The 26166-nt window shown below is 38.4% G+C and overlaps 1 protein-coding gene across 2 annotated transcripts; it reads left to right on the top strand.

Moving 5' to 3' along the window:
• Positions 1–290: 290 nt before the first annotated feature.
• LOC109104964 (delta-type opioid receptor) lies at positions 291–26166 on the top strand. Of its 2 annotated transcripts, none has more exons than XM_042768905.1 (3): positions 291–848; positions 23832–24193; positions 25561–26041. In XM_042768905.1, exons 1-3 carry the CDS (start codon positions 592–594, stop codon positions 25890–25892), a joined length of 951 nt encoding a protein of 316 aa, XP_042624839.1. In that variant the 5' UTR covers positions 291–591; the 3' UTR covers positions 25893–26041. The 2 variants fall into 2 exon arrangements, with proteins under 2 accessions (XP_042624839.1, XP_042624838.1); XM_042768904.1 differs by having other exon boundaries at positions 304–848; positions 25493–26166.

A 26166-nucleotide genomic window follows, 5' to 3' on the forward strand; every position in this document is an offset into this window, starting at 1 on the left:
TATGCGCGATTAACTTGTATTCTAACATTTGAGGTTACTGAATTGTTGAACCCACGACGAAAGTAACATACTTAGCTATATGTAAAAAAAAAAATAATAATAATAAAAAAAAAAAAAATTGCTTTGACTTGCTTTTGCGGAGTTAAATCCTAAATTGGGGAGTCAACTACCCTATAATTCGCATTCTGTAAATACAACATTAATCCATAAACTCAGCTGGACAAGCAGAACAGTGATTGTAAATTCATACAGCTTCACTGATGAGAAAGTGAAGAACTGGAAAGCAGTCAGCGACTGCTGTAAGCCTCTAGTCATGTGCATATATATATGTGACGTCATTTTATTGAATAAAATGCGAATACGCGCTATGACAGACGCTCGATACAATTTCACGAGGGTAATGTAAGAACAGCTGGGATAGATTTATTGTAGAGTCATAAACAAAAGAGACCGGTGGCTACACTTGCAAGAGCAGCGGACCGTCTTAAGGCAGAACGGTTGGGATTCAGAACACTTTGAAATCGGACAGGTATCGATATCAGAGAACGTGACTGATAATCTCGAGCGAATTTCAGCCTTACAGCATTTGCCATGGAAACGAGTGGCAACATTTCGGACTTACTTTATGCGCTTTCTAACCCAGTGATGTCGAATAGCAGCGTATTCTGCCGAAACTTCAGCAACAGCTCAAGTCTCGTGAACACGAACAGCTCCAGATGTGAGAGGACGGCTGAGCTGGACAAAAGCTCAACTCCTGTGATAGTGGCCATCATAATCACCGCGTTATACTCTATAGTTTGTGTGATGGGACTGGTGGGCAACGTCCTCGTCATGTATGTTATTATAAGGTAAGAGATGGCACGCAGGTAGCCTAAATTGTTTTACCTATATATAGCGGATGCATAACACATCCGAGAGTGCTGGCTCCCTCTAAACAGCCCTTTAAGAGGATAAATAGGTAGGCTAGTGGCTTTTAATTAGTCTACTTTTTAGTTTCAAAAGGAGACCTGTTGAAAGAGATTCTGATAGTGTTTCGATTAGAGTCGTAAACGACACGTTCGTTCCAGAAACCCCTGCTCTCTTGCGTTCAGTCGTTTAGTCACAAAAACGGCCTAATATATATAAAAAATAATCTCTTGCTGTAGTTCATATATGTTTGTATAAAATATGTGTGCTTTACATTTATAAAATATAAATGCTTTTCAGCTATATTTCATCCACTGATAAAAATGGTGCGCGCTGAGTGAAAAACTGATTGCGCACGCATTTCTATTACGTTCCTGTCAGCTTACTGGAGAACACCACATTACAACGTGCCATTAACACTCTATATGATAAGGTGAAGTACGCATACTTCTCAGTCACAAGTGTTAAGTAACATATTGACGTTCAGGAGAGATTTTGTATGTAGAAGAACAAGATAATGGAATAAAACTGGGCGGATTGCTTCACGTGTATATTCGGTGCTGAAATGCAGCAGAAACTGATTGGCTAATAATGGATATAAAAAAATGCAAAGGAAATATAATGGGAAAAAGTAAGATAGATGAATGGATGGATGGATGGATGAATGGATATATCAGTAAATCAGATGACGTTATCTACACCTCTTAGCTTCACCAGCGCAGTGTACAAAACACATGCCCATGATGCTGCACCTACAATTCACAGCTGTCAACTGAGGTGTTTTTGTGACTTGCCTCATTTAACCACACTTTGCAAACACATCTGACCAGTCATTGGCATAAGGGAAGGATGCAATCAATAGGGTAATTAAACACAAGTGAATGAATTTCAATGAGGAGGTGGGGGCTTGTTTGTCTTAGAGAACTGTGATTAAATTGGTGGCACTGTATTTCAGATCACGCACACATTAACTACTTAATTCAGAGATGCTGTGCCTAAGATGTTGAATACAACATTCTTATCCACTTCCTAAACAGATTAATATTTGCTCATGTCATTTAAATTACAGGAATCAAGAAATTAGATTTTAATTACTGAAGCATTGACCCCTGCTTAAGGTCATCTGATTTTCTTTGCTTTTTGGAGACTCAGTCATTTCTAGAGTCATTTTCTTTTTAGAGTTTATGAGCAACCAATTACAGTTTTAGAGGCAGCTGTCTACAGTGGAAAGCATAGCCCAGTAGGTGCAATCTATTTCTGTGATTAATGAGCCGATTGCAGTTTGGGATCAGTTTATCAACCCTTTCATGTGGTAATAAAATAAGCCTAGAGAGAGAAAAAAAAAATTGAGTAATGTCGTTTTAAAAGTACATTACCATGTTTCCTTTCATACAGTTATCAAAATAGTTTAGGAATGGGTCTAGTTGGGAAACCACTTTGCTTTAAAGGAATATTTTACCACAAAATAAAAAAATTACTCATAAATAGTTTTGTTTTCAAAGATTATGGGTCTAGTTGGGAAACAAATTTGATTTAAAGGAATATTTTAACACACACACACACACACACACACACACATTTAAAATCTGATATTCTGCATTCCACAAAGGAAAGAAAGTCATACAGGTTTGAAACGACAGGTGAGTAAATGATGACATAACTATCCTTTTATGGTATATAATTGATTATTATATATCATAAAATGATATTAATATGCCATAAATTATATTAATAATTTATAGAGTTCTACATAGAATTCCCTTGATACAAAGCCTAGATGTTCATTAGAAAACCTTTGGCTTTTAAATAGATTGTTTTTCTTTTGGTGTCAATATGATAAACACCAGTATTTATCCACAGCTGTAAAATGTGTTCTAAAACAGTTATTGTATCTGTTTGACATTTGAATTCACTTCTCCATAGCTTGACACTGTGGAAATTGGACCTTAAAGAGTAAATGGCCAGAATCTTTTGGATTCCTGTTGTTTTAACCTGTTGAGCATCCAGTGTTCAGGCATTCTTGCAAGGGAGAAACATTCACAGTTGTGCAGAAAATAGGTTTTAAGTGCTAAGAGAGGGTAAATGCTGTGAATCTAAGTAGCTTATGCATCTCGTTGTCATGGAGAAGCTCATGCGATTGTTTACTACATTTCAGCTCCAGCAATAACTGTGTCCTTTACATGTGTCCTGCAGCTACAAGCAAATGAAAAATAAATGGAAAAATTCATCAATTATATTTCTTTAGGCTGAAGGATACTAGAATTCGAGTAAATATGTGTACATATCAATTATTTTTGAATCAGTTTCTCCTATGCTTCATGAGGAAAGGTTAAAAGCTGTTCTGTTTTTACACTTCCACAGAAAAGAACACAAGCAATGAGGCACAAAAAAATCAATACTGCCCACAATTTATCTCATTTGCTTTATTTATCAAAAGCTTGCAGATATCCATCCCATATCTCTATTTTCCCCTTGATTTGTGCCAACTGAAGCTCAAATATTCAATTATTAAGATAAAAGTAAAAATCATATCAGAGAGACAACCAAAAGAGGGGTTATTCAGTTCATACTGTGCTCTCGATAACTGAATGATGAATGTCCTCGGGTTTCAGACAGCTGCTATACTCAATCCAGCACCCACTCTTTACACCCTTTTCAATTTATAGCATTTTGAACTCTACTTCTGAATTTTCAGGTAAATATACTCATGATGTATACTGAGCTAACAAAAGGACGGTAATCACAAAAATTAATGATCCTTGTGCAAGCTTAATGGTTCTTATGATCCATTATAAAATGTGTAAATAGGGCTTCTGTCAGGAAGGAAGATGTTTTGAGGGGTTGTATCCCTTCAAGTTATGTTTTTGCCGATAATATAAAAAGACAGACAATACAATAAAAAAGAAATACATATTACTATTTTACTTTGTTGTTTTTTTCCTCTCTGATTCTCTGTAAGATGAAAATACAGAGGTCATGTTTGTATCTAAGAATAAATATGTGCCTCTAAAATTGGCAAAAGATATTTAAAAGATGAATTGGATACATATTTATGTAAAAAAAAAAATGTGTTTACAGTTGGTAAGATGAAAAAATGGTAACCTTTAGTGAACATTATGTATGGCTATAATACATTACTATTAGTGTCACTGCTGAATAATCCACACAGTGCGGTGTGCACAAAACACAGAAACTTGATGCTGGGGAACGGATGTTCACAGGTGGATATAGTGCTCTGTAGGCCAATCCAGCTTGACATTGGATTGGAGCTCTTGCGCCGTGTGAATGAACTAAATGAGAATATCTGAGGCCAAGCTTCTCTGCGGAATCATTAAAAAAAAATGTTATTCGGTGTCAGATAAAACCACAGTGCTTGCCTTGGCTGATGAATAATAATGGTATGGTAAGCAAAATTTTGTATTATTTAGACTGCTCATTTTACAGTTTTATCTTTTTTTTTTTGATAAATCAATGTTAAAAAAATAAAATAAAAAAGCTGTGGTTGCCAGAATAAAAGAATAAAGAAATTGTTTTAAAAATCATCCTACACTAATATAGTTATCTTTATAGTTCAGTTTTCATTGTTTGAATGGGCCTTAATTTTGTAAACATACAGTAATTTGTTATGTAGTTAAATTTTTAGTTAAGTTTTAATTTTTTTTGGCTTGAGAAAGCCTGAACAGAAAGTTTGAAATATTTTAGAAAGTTTGAAAAGTTTGAAAAGTTTAAGAAGTTTAATAAAGCAAGTGACTAGCATGTCATTAGCATGATTAGCAAAGTTACTAGCATGTTTCTAGCATGATAAGCTAGTTACTAGCATGTTGCTAGCATGTTTTTAGCATGATTAGCGAGTGACTAGCATGTCGCTAGCATGTTTCTAGCATGATTAGCGAGTGACTAGCATGTCGCTAGCATGTTTCTAGCATGATTAGCAAGTGACTAGCATGTCGCTAGCATGTTTTTTAGCATGATTAGCAAGTGACTAGCATGTTTTTTAGCATGATTAGCGAGTGAACTAGCATGTCGCTAACATTTTCTAGCATGATTAGCAAGTGACTAGCATGTCACTAGCATGATTAGCAAGTTACTAGCATGTCGCTAACATGTTTCTTTCTAGCATGGTTAGCGAGTGACTAGCATGTCGCTAGCATTTTTTTTAGCATGATTAGCGAGTGACTAGCATGTCGCTAGCATGATTAGCGAGTGACTAGCATGTCGCTAGCATGTTTTTTTTTAGCATGATTAGCGATTGCTAGCATGATTTTTTTAGCATGATTAGCGAGTGACAAGCATGTCGCTAGCATGTTTTTAGCATGATTAGCGAGTGACTAGCATGTCACTAGCATGATTAGCAAGTTGCTAGCATGTCGCTAGAATGTTCCTAGCATGATTAGCAAGTTACTAGCATGTCGCTAGCATTGTTTCTAGCATGATTAGCGAGTGACTAGCATGTCGCTAGCATGTTTCTAGCATGATTAGCAAGTGACTAGCATGTTTTTTAGCATGATTAGCGAGTGACTAGCATGTCGCTAGCATGTTTTTTAGCATGATTAGCGAGTGACTAGCATGTCGCTAGCATGTTTTTTAGCATGATTAGCGAGTGACTAGCATGTCACTAGCATGTTTTTAGCATGATTAGCGAGTGACTAGCATGTCGCTAGCATGTTTAAAGCATGATTAGCGAGTGACTAGCATGTCGCTAGCAAGTTTTAGCATGATTAGCAAGTGACTAGCATGTCGCTAGCATGTTTCTAGCATGATTAGCAAGTGACTAGCATGTTCACTAGCATGATTAGCGATTGACTAGCATGTCACTAGGCATGTTTCTAGCATGATTAGCAAGTGACTAGCATGTTTGCTAGCATGTTTCTAGCATGATTAGCAAGTGACTAGCATGTCCGCTAGCATGTTTCTAGCATGATTAGCAAGTGACTAGCATGTTTTTTAGCATGATTAGCGAGTGACTAGCATGTCGCTAGCATGTTTTTTAGCATGATTAGCGAGTGACTAGCATGTCGCTAGCAAGTTTTTAGCATGATTAGCGAGTGACTAGCATGTCGCTAGCATGTTTATAGCATGATTAGCGAGTGACTAGCATGTCACTAGCATGATTAGCGATTGACTAGCATGTCACTAGCATGTTTCTATGCTAGCATGATTAGCAAGTGACTAGCATGTCACTAGCATGATTAGCAAGTTACTAGCATGTCGCTAGCATGTGTCTTCTAGCATGATTAGCAAGTGACTAGCATGTCGCTAGCATGTTTCTTCTAGCATGATTAGCAAGTGACTAGCATGTCACTAGCATGTTTTTAGCATGATTAGCAAGTGACTAGCATGGTCGCTAGCATGTTTCTAGCATGATTAGCAAGTGACTAGCATGTTGCTAGCATGTTTTTTTAGCATGATTAGCAAGTGACTAGCATGTCACTAGCATGATTAGCAAGTTACTAGCATGTTTCTAGCATGATTAGCATTTGACTAGCATGTTTCTAACATTATTAGCATGTTGCTAGGATAGATAGATAGATAGATAGATAGATAGATAGATAGATAGATAGATAGATAGATAGAAATAGTCAGATATAGATAGATAGATAGATAGATAGATAGATAGATAGATAGATAGATAGATAGATAGATAGATATAAATAGTCAGATGATAGATAGATAGATAGATAGATAGATAGATATAAATAGTCAGATAGATAGATAGATAGATAGATAGATAGAAATAGTTTGATGATAGATAGATAAATAGAAAGATAGATAGATTAGAAATATTATATAGATGAGTTTGAATGATTTCAAATGGATTAGAAATAGTACATAGAGGCGAAGCTTGATTGAGTCTAATGGGCTTCAGTTTGTTTAGATTTGAATTTTGACAGTTGGAGCTTGGCTCATCTGAACATTCCGTCAATGAAAGTCTATGGGATTTTTATGATTTTTAATCTTCATTTTTATGAAAACCATAAGTCTGATCAGTTAGAAAAGATATAGCACACCCGGCGAGATCAGTTTGAAGAGCTGGGCTGAGTTTGAAAAGTCTGTAGAGTTAAAGCTCTAGGAGGAGATAGAGTTGATAATTTTAGTCTCAGAAGAATAATAATAACTAGATAAAAAAGTTCGTCTAGACAAACTTTAAGTTGGCTTGAGAAAGCCTGAACAGAAAGTTTGAAAAGTTTAGAAAGTTTGAAAAGTTTAAGAAGTTTAATAAAGCAATGTGACTAGCATGTCATTAGCATGATTAGCAAAGTTACTAGCATGTTTCTAGCATGATAAGCTAGTTACTAGCATGTCGCTAGCATGTTTCTAGCATGATTAGCGATTGACTAGCATGTCACTAGCATGTTTTTTAGCATGATTAGCGAGTGACTAGCATGTCGCTAGCATGTTTCTAGCATGATTAGCAAGTTACTAGCATGTTTTCTAGCATGTCTTTAGCATGATTAGCGAGTGACTAGCATGTCGCTAACATGTTTCTAGCATGATTAGCAAGTGACTAGCATGTCACTAGCATGATTAGCAAGTTTACTAGCATGTCGCTAACATGTTTCTAGCATGATTAGCGAGTGACTAGCATGTCGCTAGCATGATTAGCGAGTGACTAGCATGTCGCTAGCATGTCGCTAGCATGATTAGCGATTGACAAGCATGTCGCTAGCATGTTTTTAGCATGATTAGCGAGTGACTAGCATGTTTTCTAGCATGATTAGCAAGTGACTAGCATGTGACTAGCATGTTTAGCAAGTTGCTAGCATGTCGCTAGCATGTTTTTTAGCATGATTAGCAAGTGACTAGCATGTCACTAGCATGTTTCTAGCATGATTTAGCGAGTTACTAGCATGTCGCTAGCATGTTTCTAGTATGATTAGCAAGTGACTAGCATGTCGCTAGCATGTCGCTAGCATGATTAGCGATTGACAAGCATGTCGCTAGCATGTTTTTTAGCATGATTAGCGATTGACTAGCATGTTTTCTAGCATGATTAGCAAGTGACTAGCATGTCACTAGCATGATTAGCAAGTTGCTAGCATGTCGCTAGCATGTTCCTAGCATGATTAGCAAGTGACTAGCATGTCACTAGCATGTTTTTAGCATGATTAGCGAGTGACTAGCATGTCGCTAGCATGTTTCTAGCATGATTAGCAAGTGTCATAGCTAGCATTTTTTTAGCATGATTAGCGAGTGACTAGCATGTCGCTAGCATGTTTTTAGCATGATTAGCGAGTGACTAGCATGTCGCTAGCATGTTTTTAGCATGATTAGCGAGTGACTAGCATGTCACTAGCATGTTTTTTAGCATGATTAGCAAGTTACTAGCATGTCGCTAGCATGGTTCTAGCATGATTAGCGAGTGACTAGCATGTCGCTAGCATGTTTTAAGCATGATTAGCAAGTTACTAGCATGTCGCTAGCATGTTTCTAGCATGATTAGCAAGTGACTAGCATGTCACTAGCATGATTAGCGAGTGACTAGCATGTCACTAGCATGTTTTCTAGCATGATTAGCAAGTGACTAGCATGTCACTAGCATGATTAGCAAGTTACTAGCATGTTTCTAGCATGATTAGCAAGTGACTAGCATGTCACTAGCATGGTTCTAGCATGATTAGCGAGTGATTAGCATGTTTTTAGCATGATTAGCGAGTGACTAGCATGTCACTAGCATGTTTTTAGCATGATTAGCAAGTGACTAGCATGTCACTGGCATGATTAGCGATTGACTAGCATGTCACTAGCATGTTTCTAGCATGATTAGCAAGTGACTAGCATGTCACTAGCATGATTAGCAAGTTACTAGCATGTCGCTAGCATGTTTTCTAGCATGATTAGCAAGTGACTAGCATGTCGCTAGCATGTTTCTAGCATGATTAGCAAGTGACTAGCATGTCACTAGCATGATTAGCGATTGACTAGCATGTCACTAGCATGTTTCTAGCATGATTAGCAAGTGACTAGCATGTCACTAGCATGATTAGCAAGTTACTAGCATTTTTCTAGCATGATTAGCAAGTGACTAGCATGTCGCTAGCATGTTTTCTAGCATGATTAGCAAGTGACTAGCATGTTTTAGTATTTTTAGCATGATTAGCGAGTGACTAGCATGTCGCTAGCATGTTTTTAGCATGATTAGCGAGTGACTAGCATGTCGCTAGCAAGTTTTAGCATGATTAGCAAGTGACTAGCATGTCGCTAGCATGTTTCTAGCATGATTAGCAAGTGACTAGCATGTCACGAGCATGATTAGTGAGTGACTAGCATGTCACTAGCATGTTTTTAGCATGATTAGCAAGTGACTAGCATGTCACTAGCATGGTTAGCATGTTACTAGCATGTTTCTAGCATGATTAGCAAGTGACTAGCATGTCGCTAGCATGTTTTTAGCATGATTAGCAAGTGACTAGCATGCTAGCATGTTTTTAGCATGATTAGCGAGTGACTAGCATGTCGCTAGCATGTTTTTAGCATGATTAGCGAGTGACTAGCATGTCGCTAGCAAGTTTTAGCATGATTAGCAAGTGACTAGCATGTCGCTAGCATGTTTCTAGCATGATTAGCAAGTGACTAGCATGTCACTAGCATGATTAGCGATTGACTAGCATGTCACTAGCATGTTTTCTAGCATGATTAGCAAGTGACTAGCATGTCACTAGCATGATTAGCAAGTTACTAGCTTGTTGTTAGCATGTTTCCTGCATGATTAGCAAGTGACTAGCATGTCGCAAGCATGTTTCTAGCATGATTAGCAAGTGACTAGCATGTCACTAGCATGTTTTTAGCATGATTAGCGAGTGACTAGCATGTCGCTAGCATGTTTCTAGCATGATTAGCAAGTGACTAGCATGTTGCTAGCATGTTTTTTTAGCATGATTAGCAAGTGACTAGCATGTCACTAGCATGATTAGCAAGTTACTAGCATGTTTCTAGCATGATTAGCATGTGACTAGCATGTTTCTAACATTATTAGCATGTTGCTAGGATAGATAGATAGATAGATAGATAGATAGATAGATAGATAGATAGATAGATAGATAGATATAGTCAGATGATAGATAGATATAGTCAGATGATAGATAGATAGATAGATAGATAGATAGATAGATAGATAGATAGATAGATATAGTCAGATGATAGATAGATAGATAGATAGATAGATAGATAGATAGATAGATAGAAATAGTTTGATGATAGATAGATAAATAGAAAGATAGATAGATTAGAAATATTATATAGATGAGTTTGAATGATTTCAAATGGATTAGAAATAGTACATAGAGGCGAAGCTTGATTGAGTCTAATGGGCTTCAGTTTGTTTAGATTTGAATTTTGACAGTTGGAGCTTGGCTCATCTGAACATTCCGTCAATGAAAGTCTATGGGATTTTTATGATTTTTAATCTTCATTTTTATGAAAACCATAGTCTGATCAGTTAGAAAAGATATAGCACACCCGGCGAGATCAGTCTGAAGAGCTGGGCTGAGTTTGGAGTCTGTAGAGTTAAAGCTCTAGGAGGAGATAGAGTTGATAAATTTAGTCTCAGAAGAATAATAATAACTAGAATGTACATTTCCTGAAGAAAATGTGAGTGGTGCTTGCAGTGGCAAAACTCGGCCCTCAGTTGCTTAGGTCTTTTTATAGAGTTTATAGCCTGATTTATCTCTTAGCTAATCACTATTAGCATGTAGCTATTCACTGCTAGCATGGCTAGCATGTTGGAATTCCAGTTTGCTAGCATGAGTCAAAAGAGCCAACCGCAATGTCTGTACGGTGTTCTGATTCAGAGATATAGGTCTTGCAAAACGGTTGCTAGGGTACTCTGTTTGGTTGCTAGGGAGTGGCCTGGCAGCTCCCAATGATGATACTCCAAAGGATGCTTGACAATATAAGCCAACCCCCATGTCTCTACGATGTTTTGAAGCAGAGAGATAGGTCTTGCAAAACGGTTGCTAGGGTACTCTGTTTGGTTGCTAGGGAGTGGCCTGGCAGCTCCCAATGATGATACTCCAAAGGATGCTTGACAATATAAGCCAACCCCCATGTCTCTACGATGTTTTGATGCAGAGAGATAGGTCTTGCAAAATGGTTGCTAGGGTACTCTGTTTGGTTGCTAGGGAGTGGCTTGGCAGCTGGGAATGATGGCTGCTTTCCATTATGAATGATATAAACCAACCCCCATGCCTTTATGATATTCAGATTTGAAGATATCCCTCTATGCTTTGGGTTGCTAGGGTGCTCTAAATGGTTTGCTAGGGCGTGGCTATGAAGTCTTGAAGGTGATTCCTGATTGGTCGTTTGCTGCCCCGAGTCAAACGAGCCCACCCTCATGTTTCTATGACACTTCTATCCAAAGATATTCATTTGATCTTTTTCAATGGAAGTCTATGGAGGTTGTTACTAAGGGGCCCTAAATGGTTGCTAGGGCGTGGCTTGACTGCTTCACAATAATCCTGACAGACTGATTGGCTGCCTGATTAAAATGAGGCCACCCCCATGTCTCTATGACATTGTGATCCAGAGTTATGTTCAATGCAAAACTCCTACGTAAATTACCATAGTAGGAAAAACGCGCTGTTTTCATGGGCGATCCCTCACCATAGTATGTCTATGGGGCAACTTTGGGGGGCTCTTGCGCCCCAGGGGTACAACTTATACCCCACTGTGGGGTATGTTCTCGCACAGCCTGATAGCCTCTCCAAATGTGGTGATTCACATGTTTCTGCGAAATTCTCTCTCGGAGCTACGATCTGTCAAAGTTGGCCGCAATGCATTGTCTATGCGATTTTTCGGGCGATATTTCGCCCGGTGTGCGAACATCGTACGCCCGATCGCTTATAAAAGTCATAGCACACCATTCCCGAATAGGCCGCACGATTTGACGCCTCTTTTGCGGGTCTGTGACAAAAACTGCGGGACTAGTTACGCGCCGAAATTTGTACGGAATCTATAAGAAGAAAAAGAAGAATAATAAGTATGTGAGATAATACAAGTGATGCTTTGCCTTCGGCAAGCACCACTAATAAGAATGTTGGGTATTTGATCAGTAAGTTGGCTTTCTCAAGCCAACTTAATAATAAGTTTAAATAGTAGATCAGTAAGTTGGCTTTCTCAAGCCAACTTTATTATTTATTATATTTGTTTAGGTTGTTTATCTGTGGGTTTGTTTTTTGTATCTTTATTATTTATGTAGAAATGTTGTGTTGATATATTATTAAAGAGAAAGCCCCAGGAAGTAGTAGGTTTTCACACAAGCTGAGGTTAATACTTATGGATAGAAAGTTCACATAGTGTCACACACAAATACACCATCAACACACAAACACACACACACACACACAACACTAAAATAATGCAATTGTAACAAAATGTCTCAGGTTACGCATGTAACCATGGTTCCCTGAGAATAGAGAACGAGACGCTGTGTCCTCAAGAGGGCACTAGGGGAACTCCTCCAGTGTGACCGGTGTCTGAAGCATAAATGAAAAATTGACAATGAACTTGACACTGACAGGCGGAAGCCTATGACGTAAGCAAATGTGCAACTGCGGGTATAAAAGGGCACCTGTAGAATACATCATCCTTTTTTTTTTGTCTGAGGAGACACAGGCATGATACCAAAGCATGACACGGGGACGCAGCGTCTCGTTCCCTATTCTCAAGGAAACCATGGTTACATGCATAACCTGAGACGTTCCCTTTCTAAAGGGAACTCCATGCTGCGTCCTCTAGAGGGCGCTAGGGGAATATTATACCAACGCCACCATGCTGTGGGATGAGTGGCCAGGTAACTGTTTCCCTAAGTCAAGACTTCAAGGAACAGCATCCCTGCTAGCGAAATGCTAGGCTTTATGGGCAAGTTCAAGCTCCAATCATCATAGACTTACTCACCCACCAGAGTATGGAACTCTAAGAGTGGAGGTCTCAGCATAATGAGAGGAGACCTGGCTACACTCAGCATCAGAGGCAGTTAGTGAGGCTCAAAAAGAAAGAGACTACAAATTCATGTTACCACCAAAGACGGAGGTCTGAAGAGCGGCGGCTTCAGCAGGATGACTCTCTTAAGCGAGAGGAAGCCTAACAACACTCAATCCTAGTTTAGGAGCTCTTAAGAGTGGAGGTCTCAGCATAACAACTCTCTAAACTGAGAGGAGACCCAGCTACACTCAGTGCCAGAGGCAGTTAATGAGGCTCAAAAAGAAAGAGCCTATAAACTTATATTACTGCCAAAGACGGAGCTCTGAAGGGTGGAGGCTTCAGCAGGATGACTCTTAAACGAGAGGAAGCCTCACAACACCCAACCCTAGTGGAGGAGCTCTTAAGAGTGAAGGTCCCAGCATTACGACTCTCTAAAATGAGAGGAGACCTGACTACACTCAGTGCCAGAGGCAGTTAATGAGGCTCAAAAAGAAAGAGCCTATAAACTTATATTACTGCCAAAGACGGAGCTCTGAAGGGTGGAGGCTTCAGCAGGATGACTCTTAAACGAGAGGAAGCCTCACAACACCCAACCCTAGTGGAGGAGTTTTTAATTATTTGGTTGCCCCTAAACTTGTAATTATGTCATTAATGACTCACCCTCATGTCGTTCCAAACCCGTAAGACCTCCGTTCATCTTCGGAACACAGTTTAAGAATATTTTTAGATTTTAGTCCGAGAGCTTTCTGTCCCTCCATTGAGAATGTATGTACGGTATACTGTTCCACGTCCAGAAAGGTAATAAAAACATCTTCAAAGTAGTCCCATGTGACATCAGAGGGTCCGTTAGAATTTTTTGAAGCATCGAAAATACATTTGGTCCAAAAATAGCAAAAACTACGATTTTATTCAGCATTGACTTCTCTCCCGGGTCTGTTATGAGCGCGTTCACAGCACTGCAGTTTAGTGATATCCGGTTCGCGAAACGAAATCACTCGATGTAACCGGATCTTCTTGAACCAGTTCACCAAATCGAACTGAATCAGTTTGAAACGGTTCGCGTCTACAATAAGCATTAATCCACAAATGACTTAAGCTGTTAACTTTTTTTAACATGGGTGACACTCCCTCTGAGTTCAAATAAACCAATATCCCTGAGTAATTCATTTACTCAAACAGTACACTGACTGAACCGAGCCAGATAACGATCGAAACATTTACTCGTTCTCGAGTCAAGAACCGTTTCTGTCGGACGCGTCCGATTCGAGAACCGAGGAGCTGATGATACTGCGCATGCGTGATTCAGCGTGAAGCAGACTGACACACAGCGCGTCTGAACTGAACTGGTTCTTTTGATCATTGATTCTGAACTGATTCTGTGCTAATGTTATGAGCGCGTTTAAACCGAAGGCTTGAATCAAGGGCAATCATCGACAATGAAGTCATTACGTCGAGCGCAAAAGAACTGGTGAACCGTTTTCTTCAACCGGTTTATTGAATCGAACTGTCTGAAAGAACTGGTTTGCGGAAAAGAACCGAACTTCCCATCACTACTGGTGATCCGAAAACCAATGCAACCGGTTCTTGACTCGAGAACGAGTCAATGTTTCGTTCGTTATCTGGCTCGGCTCGTGTTCATCTTCACTTCTCTCTTCACAGCAGTTCAGTCAGTGTACTGTTTGAGTAAATGAATTACTCCGGGTTATTGGTTTATTTGAACTCAGAGGGAGTGTCAGCCATGTTAAAAAGTTAACAGCTTAAGTCATTTGTGGATTAATGCTTATTGTAGACGCGAACCGTTTCAAATAATTCAGTTCGATTTGGTGAACTGTTTCAAGAAGATCCGGTTACATCGAGTGATTCGTTCGCGGACCGGATATCACTAAACTGCAGTGCTGTGAACGCGCTCATAACAGACACGGAAGACAAGACAACGCTGAATAAAGTCGTAGTTTTTGCTATTTTTTGGACCAAAATGTATTTTTCGATGCTTCAAAAAATTCTAAACGGACCCTCTGATGTCACATGGACTACTTTGAAGATGGTTTTTATTACCTTTCTGGATGTGGACAGTATACAGTACATACATTCTCAATGGAGGGACAGAAAGCTCTCGGACTAAATCTAAAATATCTTATACTGTGTTCCGAAGATGAACGGAGGTCTTACGGGTTTTATCTTATACTGTGTTTGGGTGATTAATGGAGTTATTTTGGTTTTTGGGTGTTTTATTGATAGGAGGTGTGTGTTATTAGTGTTATGATTTTCTTTTTTGGGTGGAGTATTGATTTAAGTGTAAGATTGACACAGTTAGTAAGGCTCACGATAGAGTCTACATACTAATAGTATTGTCTAAGCAGAGCTCTAGGAAGCGGAGTACACTGTATAACGACTCCAAAGCTACAAACCCGATTCCAAAAAAGTTGGGACACTGTACAAATTGTGAGTAAAAAATTGAATAATTTACAAATCTCATAAACTTATATTTTATTCACAATAGAATATAGATAACATATCAAATGTTGAAAGTGAGACATTTTGAAATGTCATGCCAAAAATTGGCTCATTTTGGATTTCATGAGAGCTACACATTCCAAAAAAGTTGGAACAGGTAGCAATAAGAGGCCAGAAAAGTTACATGTACATATAAGGAACAGCTGGAGGACCAATTTGCAACTTATTAGGTCACTTGGCAACATGATTGGGTATAAAAAGAGCCTCTCAGAGTGGCAATGTCTCTCAGAAGTCAAAATGGGCAGAGGATCACCAATTCCCCCAATGCTGCGGCGAAAAAAAGTGGAGAAATATAAGAAAAGAGTTTCTCAGAGAAAAATTGCAAAGAGTTTGAAGTTATCATCATCTACAGTGCATAATATCATCCAAAGATTCAGAGAATCTGGAACAATCTCTGTGCATAAGGGTTTTCTCTGGGCCAAGGCTCATTTAAAATGGACTGTGGCAATGTGGAAAACTGTTCTGTGGTCAGACAAATCAAAATTTGAAGTTCTTTTTGGAAAACTGGGACGCCATGTCATCCGGACTAAAGAGGACAAGGACAACCCAAGTTGTTATCAGCACTCAGTTGAAGCCTGCATCTCTGATGGTATGGGGTTGCATGAGTGCGTGTGGCATGGGCAGCTTACACATCTGGAAAGGCACCATCAATGCTGAAAGGTATATCCAAGTTCTAGAACAACATATGTTCCCATCCAGACATCGTCTCTTTCAGGGAAGACCTTGCATTTTCCAGCATGAGAATGCCAGACCACATACTGCATAAATTACAACTTCATGGCTGCGTAGAAGAAGGATCCGGGTACTGAAATGGCCAGCCTGCAGTCCAGATCTTTCACCCATAGAAAACATTTGGCGCATCATAAAGAGAAAGAGATGCGACAAAGAAGACCTAAGACAGTTGAGCAACTAGAAACCTGTATTAGACAAGAATGGGACAACATTCCTATTCCTAAACTTGAGCAACTTGTCTCCTCAGTCCCCAGACATTTGCATACTGTTAAAAAAGGAGAGGGGATGCCACACAGTGGTAAACATGGCCTTGTCCCAACTTAAGTTGTGTTGATAGCATGAAATTTAAAATCAACTTATTTTTCCCTTAAAATTATACATTTTCTAAGTTTAAACATTTGATATGTCACCTATGTTGTATTCTGAATAAAATATTGAAATTTGAAACTTCCACATCATTGCATTCTGTTTTTATTCACAATTTGTACAGTGTCCCAACTTTTTTGGAATCGGGTTTGTAGAATACTAAGCAAGGAGTACTAACCATGCTCCTAAGTGTTGCAATCGGTACGAAGGCCCTCAGGTGAGGGGAGTACTCGAAAGCTCGACCTGAAGAGCGACTTATCGAGGAGGCCCACAAGAGCCTAGCAACCTTAGAGCCACAGAGCTCTGTTGAGAGAGCACTAGGAACTGTGATCTCAGCATAGTGACCCTCAGGGGAGGGGAGCTACCAGGCTCAAGAACAGCTGATCAGGGAGGCTCACAGAGAGCCTCACAACCTGAAATAACTGCAAAACAAAAATACTAGGGAGCAGAGTGCTCAGCATAGCAGAAACCATGCTGACCTAAAAATACACATACCTGGGCTGAGAGGATGAGGAGGCTCAAACAAGAGCCTAACAACTCAAAAAACCTGCTATTACACCAAGTCAGGAGCCTCCTTCACCAATAATGTAGATATCCCACATTATACACAGTTCCTATTCTGTAAAATAAATAAAAACAAAAAGGAATTCTGAAAGAGAAAGCACTCCTCGTCAGATTCCTTCCTTCCATGCCCCGCCTACAATCCCATGTGATCGGCCTGATTAACTGCCTCGGCAGCCACGAGACCCGAAAAGCGGGTGAGAGGCACTAAATCCTCAAAGAGAATCAGGCATACAGGCATTCTAAATGCAATCACATCTCCCCCGAGAGGCGAACAAGCTCATGCAAACGCTGACAAAAACTTGAGTACAGACCTCTGCTCTAGTAGTTCCGTGAATGCAAACAGGGAGTGCATCCTTCTCTCTCGTGAGTCAAACACATGTGCTTCCGTACAAAAGGCTTGAAGACAAAAAAGAGGATGACGTATTCTACAGGTGCCCTTTTATACCCAGTCGCTCATTTGTTTACGTCATAGGCTTTCGCCTGCCAATGTCAAGTTCATTGTCGTTTTTTCATTCATTCTTCAGACACCGGTCACGCTGGAGGCGTTCCCCTAGTGCCCTCTAGAGGACGCAGCGTGGGACCCTAATGTACATAAACTAACCAAAAACGGTTAAAAAAGAAGCACAATTAGTTAAACAAAATACCATCAATGTGAAGTGTCACCCAGGGAATTCTGGGAATGTCTGTTTATGTTTTTTTCACAGTAAATTATAGGATTTGTTTTTTTTTTTCTTACAAAAACAGTACATTTAACAGTATTTTACTGTAAATTACTAAATGTCTGTTTCCATGTATATACAGTAGTAAAGGGAACTTACCTTTAATCATTAAACAGCTTTTTACTGTAGCATTTTTACACTATTTTACCATTACTATTTTTTACAGTTTTCATTTACGATTTGGGTTGGCCACCTACAGAGCAAATGCAGTTAGACTGCAGCAACAGAGAATATATTAAATGAAAATAAATCATGTTCAAAGCCTAAACAGATTCCTAGAGACATCAGCCTCTGAGAGCCACAGAATGACATGAAAAGTACTATTTGTCAGCACACTTATTCTTGACAGATGACTAGACTGCACCTGACAGCAATCTGATTGGCATGGAAACATAAGCACAAGCTGGCTGGTTGTTGTTGGGACTCCAGGTGCTGGCACCAGCATGCATTAGCTAGACTGTGTCTGACATTCTAAATGTAAACGTCACCTTTGATTAGTTCTGAATCAGCATAGGCAACTCATGCATGACTCACCCAAATTAGTTTGTCTTGATCCATTTTGGTTACATTATAATATTTTCCTCTGCCATTTTGGAAGCTTTGAAATAAGAAGCAAAAAGAGAAAAGGAGCTTTTGATTTATTCATCTGCTTCTATCCCATTTTCTTCCTTTCTGGCTTTTATAGATGAAAACATTTGCTGATGCCCATTTTAGAAGCTTGTCAGTTGGATTGACAGCTTGTGTTTAAAGGCTGATAAGTAAACAATGTTGTTGTTTTTTTCATATACATGCTATCAAATCAAATAGACAATAGCGAGATCCAGCATGTAATTTTAAAAGCTTCGATTATGTTTTGAGTCAGCATCCTTTATTTGTGATGCACATCTCCCACTTATGGCACTCAAATGCCATTTTAAGTTCATTTTTTAGTGCAGCATTTAATTCACAAACACCATAAAGTTAATTTGTTCCAAGTGTTTTCTAAAACAATATCTGGAATTTAGCATAGCAGTATGTCCATATCTATTAGCAGATTGCACATAGGTAAATGGTACAAAAAATCTGCCCATGTTCTGGTGTTCCCTAGCAACAAGCAAGTCCTTAGTTTTTTCACAACAAAATCTGATTTGCCTGGTTACTACACTGTTCTTTTCTTCAACAAAAGTCATTTACAAATACACTGTCTTTGGGGAAAGAAAATAATAATATGAGTGAATTAATCTGGCCATTACTCCAGTCTTCAGTGTCACATGAACCTTTAGAAATCATTCTGATTTGTTGATTTGCTGCTCAAGAAACAATTCTTATAATTATCAATGCTGAAAGCTATTGTGCTGCTTGATATTTTTTTTTTTTTTTTTTTTTTGGAAAACGTGAGTCTTCAGGAGTCTTTGATGAATGGATAATTTAAACGAACAATCTAATATGAGTGAAATGGTGTTATGTTTTTAATCTATTATGGTTTGTCTTCATACAGTTTTAACAGTAATTATTCTTTAACGTAAAGACCTGAGCTTTTCCGTTAGACTAGTCAGTAGTTTTTAAAGTTAAGCATGTCTTGTAATTTATGGAAATAATAATGAGAATTAGAACAGTAACAGATGAAAATTAAACATGCTGCAACAAACATTCTCAACATCAATGTCTTAAGGTCCACGGATGGGGTATTTAAAATCCCTATTTTCACCGTATGTCACCTGTCATGTTTTATGAGCATTAGCTGTCTCTACGTGCCAGAGGCAGAGATAATAATTGTACTCAGACATTTTAAATCAGTTAAACTTCACTAATGAAAACTGACATGGACAAAGACACCTTCTAATATATGAGATATGGACAAAAACTCATATCTCTGTATTTTTGGGCTGAAGTGCGATCTATATTTTGGTATTCTCTACATTTTCTTTTTGGATTCTCTCTCTCTCTCTCTCTCTCTCTCTCTCTCTCTCTCTCATATCTCTGTTTTTTTTGTCTGTATTTCTATCTTTCTCCTTTCTCTCTTTTCCCTTTATATATATATATATACATATATATGTTTTTTTTTTTTTTTATTATTTTTTTGAATAATTTTGTATTTCTATTAAAGGCAATGAAGACAAATATAGTGAAAGTAAGGTTATTAACATTCTGCCCAATTTTGTCCAATAAAACACTGTTTGTTTTTTAGGGAATAAGTTCCATTCACTAAACTAAAAATGAAAGCAAATAAACAAGACCACAGATTAATTGCATTTTTATTTTTGATGACTCCATTACTGCTATCATAAAACACACCAGGGATCTCCAACCCTGCTCCCGGAGAGCTACTATCCTGCAGACTTCAGTTCCAACCCTGCTCCAACACACCTGTCTGTAATTATCAAGTAGCCCTGAAAACCTTGATTAGCTGCTTCAGATGTGTTTGACTGCATGGGGTTGGAGCTGAAATCTGCAGGACAGTAGCTCTCCAGGAGCAGGGTTGGAGACCCATGAAATACACTTATTTGTAGGTTTAAAATTCTTCATATGACACAATTATTGCGCTCTTATTCTATTGCGCCTATTAAAAATATATCAATATTTTGTACAAACTCAATATACCACCCAGCCCTACTTCTGAATGACAGGTATTTCATTTCTGTGATTTGATGCTTGAACTGTTGCTTTTAACCACTCTCTGTAGAACGTTTTAACTGTAGACATGTGCCTGTCTTCATCTCAGAGCTGACAGGTGTTCTCACTTAACTTATGGACTTTGCTCTGAGCTGGCGGATGACACTCCTAATACTTTCCATAAGCAATACTGCACACCTTCCACTAGGTTAATCAGAAGTCTTGGTTGCCAGGCATGCATTTATTCTCCTGGTAAACTTCTCTCAGTTTCTTTACAAAGCTTCAGGGTTGTTATAGGTGTACAGTAAGAGTTTCTGTAAAGAACTGCTCACCAGCATCCAAAATACAACATACTGTATACTGTTGATCATCAATGTCGATTCAGCAAGGAAGATGAATACAAGTTTAATGTGCTTCCACAACACCAAAGAACAGCTCCTCTGTTCAGTGATTAAATTCAAACGTCTGGCATTTCACCTCAGATGTTTTTAATGTGAAGTACAGAGGTGCAGTGCATCCCTGGGATGCCCTTATTAGTCAGTGCTTGTGGGAAACATAAGTGGTGTGATCATTTGGTGCAAAGAGCCTTAGGATGACAAGGTAATCATTAGTAACGGCTGCCTGCCTAAACCCTTGAACGAGACTTGATGAATGAATCCACTTCACCATTGGGAGGAGTGTTGTGTCTAGGTGATTTCACAGATGCTTTAATGAAGAAAAAAATATTTTAAATGTTTTTATCCATCCATAAATCCATGATTTCACAGATGCTTTGGGTTGCGGGGGCAGCAATCTAAGCAGAGACGCCCAGACTTCCCTCTCCCAAGACATTCCTCCAGCTCTTCCGGGGGGATACCAAGGCGTTCCAAGGCCAGCCGACAGACATAGTCCCTCCAGTGTGTCCTCGGTCTTCCCCGGGGCCTCCCAAATGTTTTTAATTTAATTTAATTTCCATCTATCTTCCAGACAATGCTCTGATGTACAATGGCCAGTTAACGTTGTTTGCAATGTATGCCAAATTAACCAGAAGACGATCAAATTAATCAAATAAATCAAATTAAACTACTCTCTTGACTGAATCTTTTTTGTCTCTATATCTGGTTCCAATTATTTAACAAATAATATAGGTAAAAGATGCAAAAAGATACAAAAATGACTGTCAATAAATAACTACAGTATGTGAACATTAACTTAAATGTCATTTGGGGTTGTTAAGATTTAATGTTTTGGATAAAAGGCTCTATGCTCACCAAGACTGCATTAATTTGTTAAAAAAAAAAAACGTATAAACAGTAATATCATGAAATATTATTACAATGTAAAATAACTGTTTTCTATTTGAATATATTTTAAAATGTCATTTATTCTTGTGGTGGCAAAGCTGAATTTCCAGCAGCCATTACTCCAGTTTTATCACATGAACTTTCTGAAATCAATCTAATATGCTGATGTGATGTGGAAATTAAAGCTGAAAACAATTGTGCTGTTTAATATTCTTGTGTATTGTTGCTTTACATTTTTGAATGTATAGTGTGAATGAATGGATGGATGGATTGATTGAGCAGCATGGACTTTGTGCTCCATTTTCATTTTTGTGCTCCATTTTAAAATGATTATTTAAATATATTTGTATTTTCAAGGAAAATAAGGCTAATGTTTCTTCCTTTTTGTACTGAAATTGCAAATCCTTTTCCCCACAATGGGTTATTCTCTGTCATTACATCAGCAAGGTATGAAACCCATATGAATGGGAACAGACATGTAAATGGAATCGAAGGCTTAGCCAGTCCATGTTTATGATCATGTTCATGATTTTGGCCTTCAGTGTTTTCTTGAGTTTGGCCTGTGACAGTCAGCTAAGAGGAACTGCAGCTGCAATAATCAAATGTACACTCAGTTTTTGCAGAAGTTGTTTTGTTCACACACTGGCTATATTTTTATAGTTGACTGTATATATTTGGACTGACTAGACTTTGTCCTGATTTATGTTTATTTCTGTGAAAGTCAAACAGTGGAGCTCTGACAAACCATAATCATATTTACTGAGATGGTACTGTAGTTTACATAGTGTAAATGCTGTTAATTTATCATCTCCGCTGCTATTGCAATACATCAGAAATTGTGTATCTTCATAGTCCATTTCGGCACATGGCGAACACGCTAACAACATATAGACTTTAAAGTAGGTATTTCTTTCATCTGGATGTGTTTACTACAGAAGAATACCAGCCATATCCAAGAGTATCTAAAGAATTGTCTTGTGCATTCGCAAGAAATTATGCTTTATTGCAGTTTTCTCCTGAACAAAGTTTAAGGAATTAACCATTTAGATAGCAATTTCTTGATAAAGGAAGGAAGTGAGTTGTTATAACTTCTCAGAACTCCCCATTAAGCAACCGCTAGAGACCTGAACATGGAAAATAGGTGCTAAAAGTCAGAATATATGAGACAAGTCTCCATGAGTTATGCATTATTCATGAAAAGATTTCATGAAATGCTTACGTATTTAGATTAATGCAGGCAACCATTTTACAATCAGTTTTTATTATTCCAGACTAAATAATTGTTTAAATCAATATCTCATTTTTGTTCAGCGATTGAAAGATCCCCCTGTTGTTCCATTATTCATGGGGTTCTCTATCAGACAATAGCTTGGAAAATTATATTCCATTTTCTGCACCAAAGGTTTCTTTCCATTTCATCACACCATGCGCCACTCAGTTAAGGAAATAATGCCTTGAGTAATTAGCTTGCTGTGCTAGTGATGTGCCCAAACCATTCTTTCATGCTACTCCAACAGCGATATTATTAATGCGATGGTTGGTATTGCCTCTGTGAACTGTAGGGTTTAACATTTCATTTTTAAAATAAAATCTATCTATCTATCTATCTATCTATCTATCTATCTATCTATCTATCTATCTATCTATCTATCTATCTATCCCTTCTTCTCTCCCTCCATCCATCCATCCACCCATGTACGTACATTCTACCAGTGGTCTTTTCTGCTAGAGGGTTATTTATCCTATTGAAAAATAACCTGCACATTTCTAAATATACTAGTATGAAGTAATCCATAAAAGAATATTGCCTTGAGTCTGTACTTCACCTCATAATACCTTTAAATTTGATAAACAGCTGATCAAAAGCTTGTAAATATGTTACGGGTTAATTTTTTTATTACTCAGTGGTATTCATGTGGAGACTAACATTTGCATAAAGGTGTATATAATTATGGTCTTAGTTGCATTATAAGATGCACAAGGTACCTTGCTTAATGGCTTGATGCACCATTTGTATTGTAACTGAAATCGTTTTAGGCTGTGATATGAAACAGGTGTACTATATGAGGTGTCCTTTCATGTCTGTTCTGTTTATTTCAGTATTTTTCTGAGAAACATTTCTATAGTACCTTCACTTTCCCATTACTCACCCTGATCAAAATGCTTTTCCTTGAATACACGTTATTTAATGAACACAGCTGATGTAATGATCTTGATCTATTTTTATCCATTTCAGATACACCAAAATGAAAACTGCGACCAACATCTATATCTTCAACCTTGCTTTAGCAGATGCCTTGGCAACAAGCACTCTGCCGTTCCAGAGCATCAATTACCTGATGGGTACATGGCCTTTTGGAGATGTGCTGTGCAAGATTGTGATGTCCATTGATTACTACAACATGTTCACCAGTATCTTTACCCTCACGACTATGAGTGTTGACCGTTACATTGCTGTTTGCCACCCGGTTAAAGCCCTGGACTTCAGAACCCCCCGGAATGCTAAGATTGTCAACGTGTGTAACTGGATCCTTTCATCTGCCATCGGTCTCCCTGTCATGGTCATGGCCTCCACCACTATTGAGTACCACAGCAGTTGTACGTTTGCCTCCACATTCAATACATTCAACATAAAATTTGGATATTAGTGCAGAAAAAGTGATGCTTCTCCCAGAAATTAAATGTCTGCTGTGATATTGTGTGGCATTCTTTCTGCGGAACACAAAAGAAGATATTTTAAAGATATATTTTGAACTGTTTTATAATGCAAGTAGAAAAAACCCAAAGACGTATATCTTCTTTTGTGTACCACAGAAGAAAAAAGGTCATACAGGTTTGGAAAGACATGTGAGTGAGCAATTGAAAAAGTCTCTTTAAGCCAACCAGAGTGAAAAAAATGCAATCAGTTTTACATTTTGAAATGAGATATTGTCTTGTTCCACAAAGTGACAGATGATGTCATGCCAGTACAAAATTCTAAATTGTCTGACTAGATACAGAGACTTTCACGTCATTAATTTGTTTTAATTTGTATGGATAGTTTCAGGTAATTTATTGTGTTTTATTGAGTGCAACTAAAATTATCCAAATTGGACAAAATCTAAAAATCTACCACAATAATTTAAAGTTGTCAATATTGGCAGTAGCAATCCATCACACTTGTGAGTTAACAGTTTCAAACAGACTCAATAAGTGAACCATTCTTCACAAGTAACTCCCTCACTGTCATTTTTTGGTATTATTGATTCAAAATGAATAGGAAATCTATTTTGTGTTATGATGGTTGTTCAAAAAACATCATTATAGACACATATTGCGTTTTTCTTATAAATGAACAATGATATTCTATAGTAAATTAATAATTATTTTTCCAAACAATTGTTAAAAAAGTATTGTTTTATGGAACAAATTTATATTTAAAACAACTAGAAAAACCAACCGAGTAACCATACATCACCATATAATGTTAATATGTTAGATAGTAATGTTTGTTTATATAACATACAGTACGATAGTTTTTCCGCAACCCTGTAAGTACTTCAACACACTTACCCAGTTCTTAGCTTGATCTCCTCTTAATATATTAAGATATTTTCCTCAATACCAGAAACATCCCGTATTATTACTGTGACAACACAAATTTTGCAGAGACGAAAGAAGTGTTGAGGCAGAAAATTGGTATTGAGTGAATTTAGATTGATGTCTCTTCTAGACATTTAGGAAGAAAATCATAAGGCGGTTTAATAGCCGTAGCAGAAGGCCTGGGTCTCTGAGTCTCCCTAAACAATGCCTTGAAGAAATAGTGACTAGTGGTGTAACTGTCATCTTTACAAATATGAATTGATTTTCACATGACTCACTGTGTTATTGTACTGTGCTATATTCTTACTTTCACAGCGTTTGGCATCACTGATTGTACTTTGCTCTTTCCCCATCCTTCCTGGTACTGGGAGAACCTCCTAAAGATCTGCGTTTTCATCTTTGCCTTCATCATGCCCGTCCTCATCATCACCATCTGTTACGGCTTAATGATCCTCCGCCTGAAGAGTGTGCGCATGCTGTCTGGCTCCAAGGAGAAGGACCGCAACCTCCGGCGCATCACCCGAATGGTCCTGGTGGTAGTGGCGGTTTTCATCATCTGCTGGACACCGATCCACATCTTCGTCATCATCAAGGCCCTGGTGACCATTCCAAGCTCCCTCCTGCAGACCGTCACTTGGCATTTCTGCATTGCCCTTGGCTACACCAACAGCTGCCTCAATCCAGTGCTCTACGCCTTCCTGGACGAGAACTTTAAGCGCTGTTTCCGAGAGTTCTGTGTTCCCAGTCCGTCCGTGCTGGACCTCCAGAACTCCACACGCACCAGAAATCCCCAGCGTGTAGGCCAGTCCAGTGGCCACACGGTAGACAGGACAAATCAGCAGGTATGACTAGTCCTGGAAATGTCATCACTGGAGTCCCGCTGCCAGCCCAGTGTTGACATGAGCTCAGATGTCACGCAGATCACCACCGGGGTCTAACACCTTCACCTATAGGAGCTGCGCAAGGTTGAACCTCTTGAAGCACCAATA

Source organism: Cyprinus carpio, chromosome A13 (assembly GCF_018340385.1).
Source record: "Cyprinus carpio isolate SPL01 chromosome A13, ASM1834038v1, whole genome shotgun sequence".
In the NCBI taxonomy this organism is placed as follows: domain Eukaryota; kingdom Metazoa; phylum Chordata; class Actinopteri; order Cypriniformes; family Cyprinidae; genus Cyprinus; species Cyprinus carpio.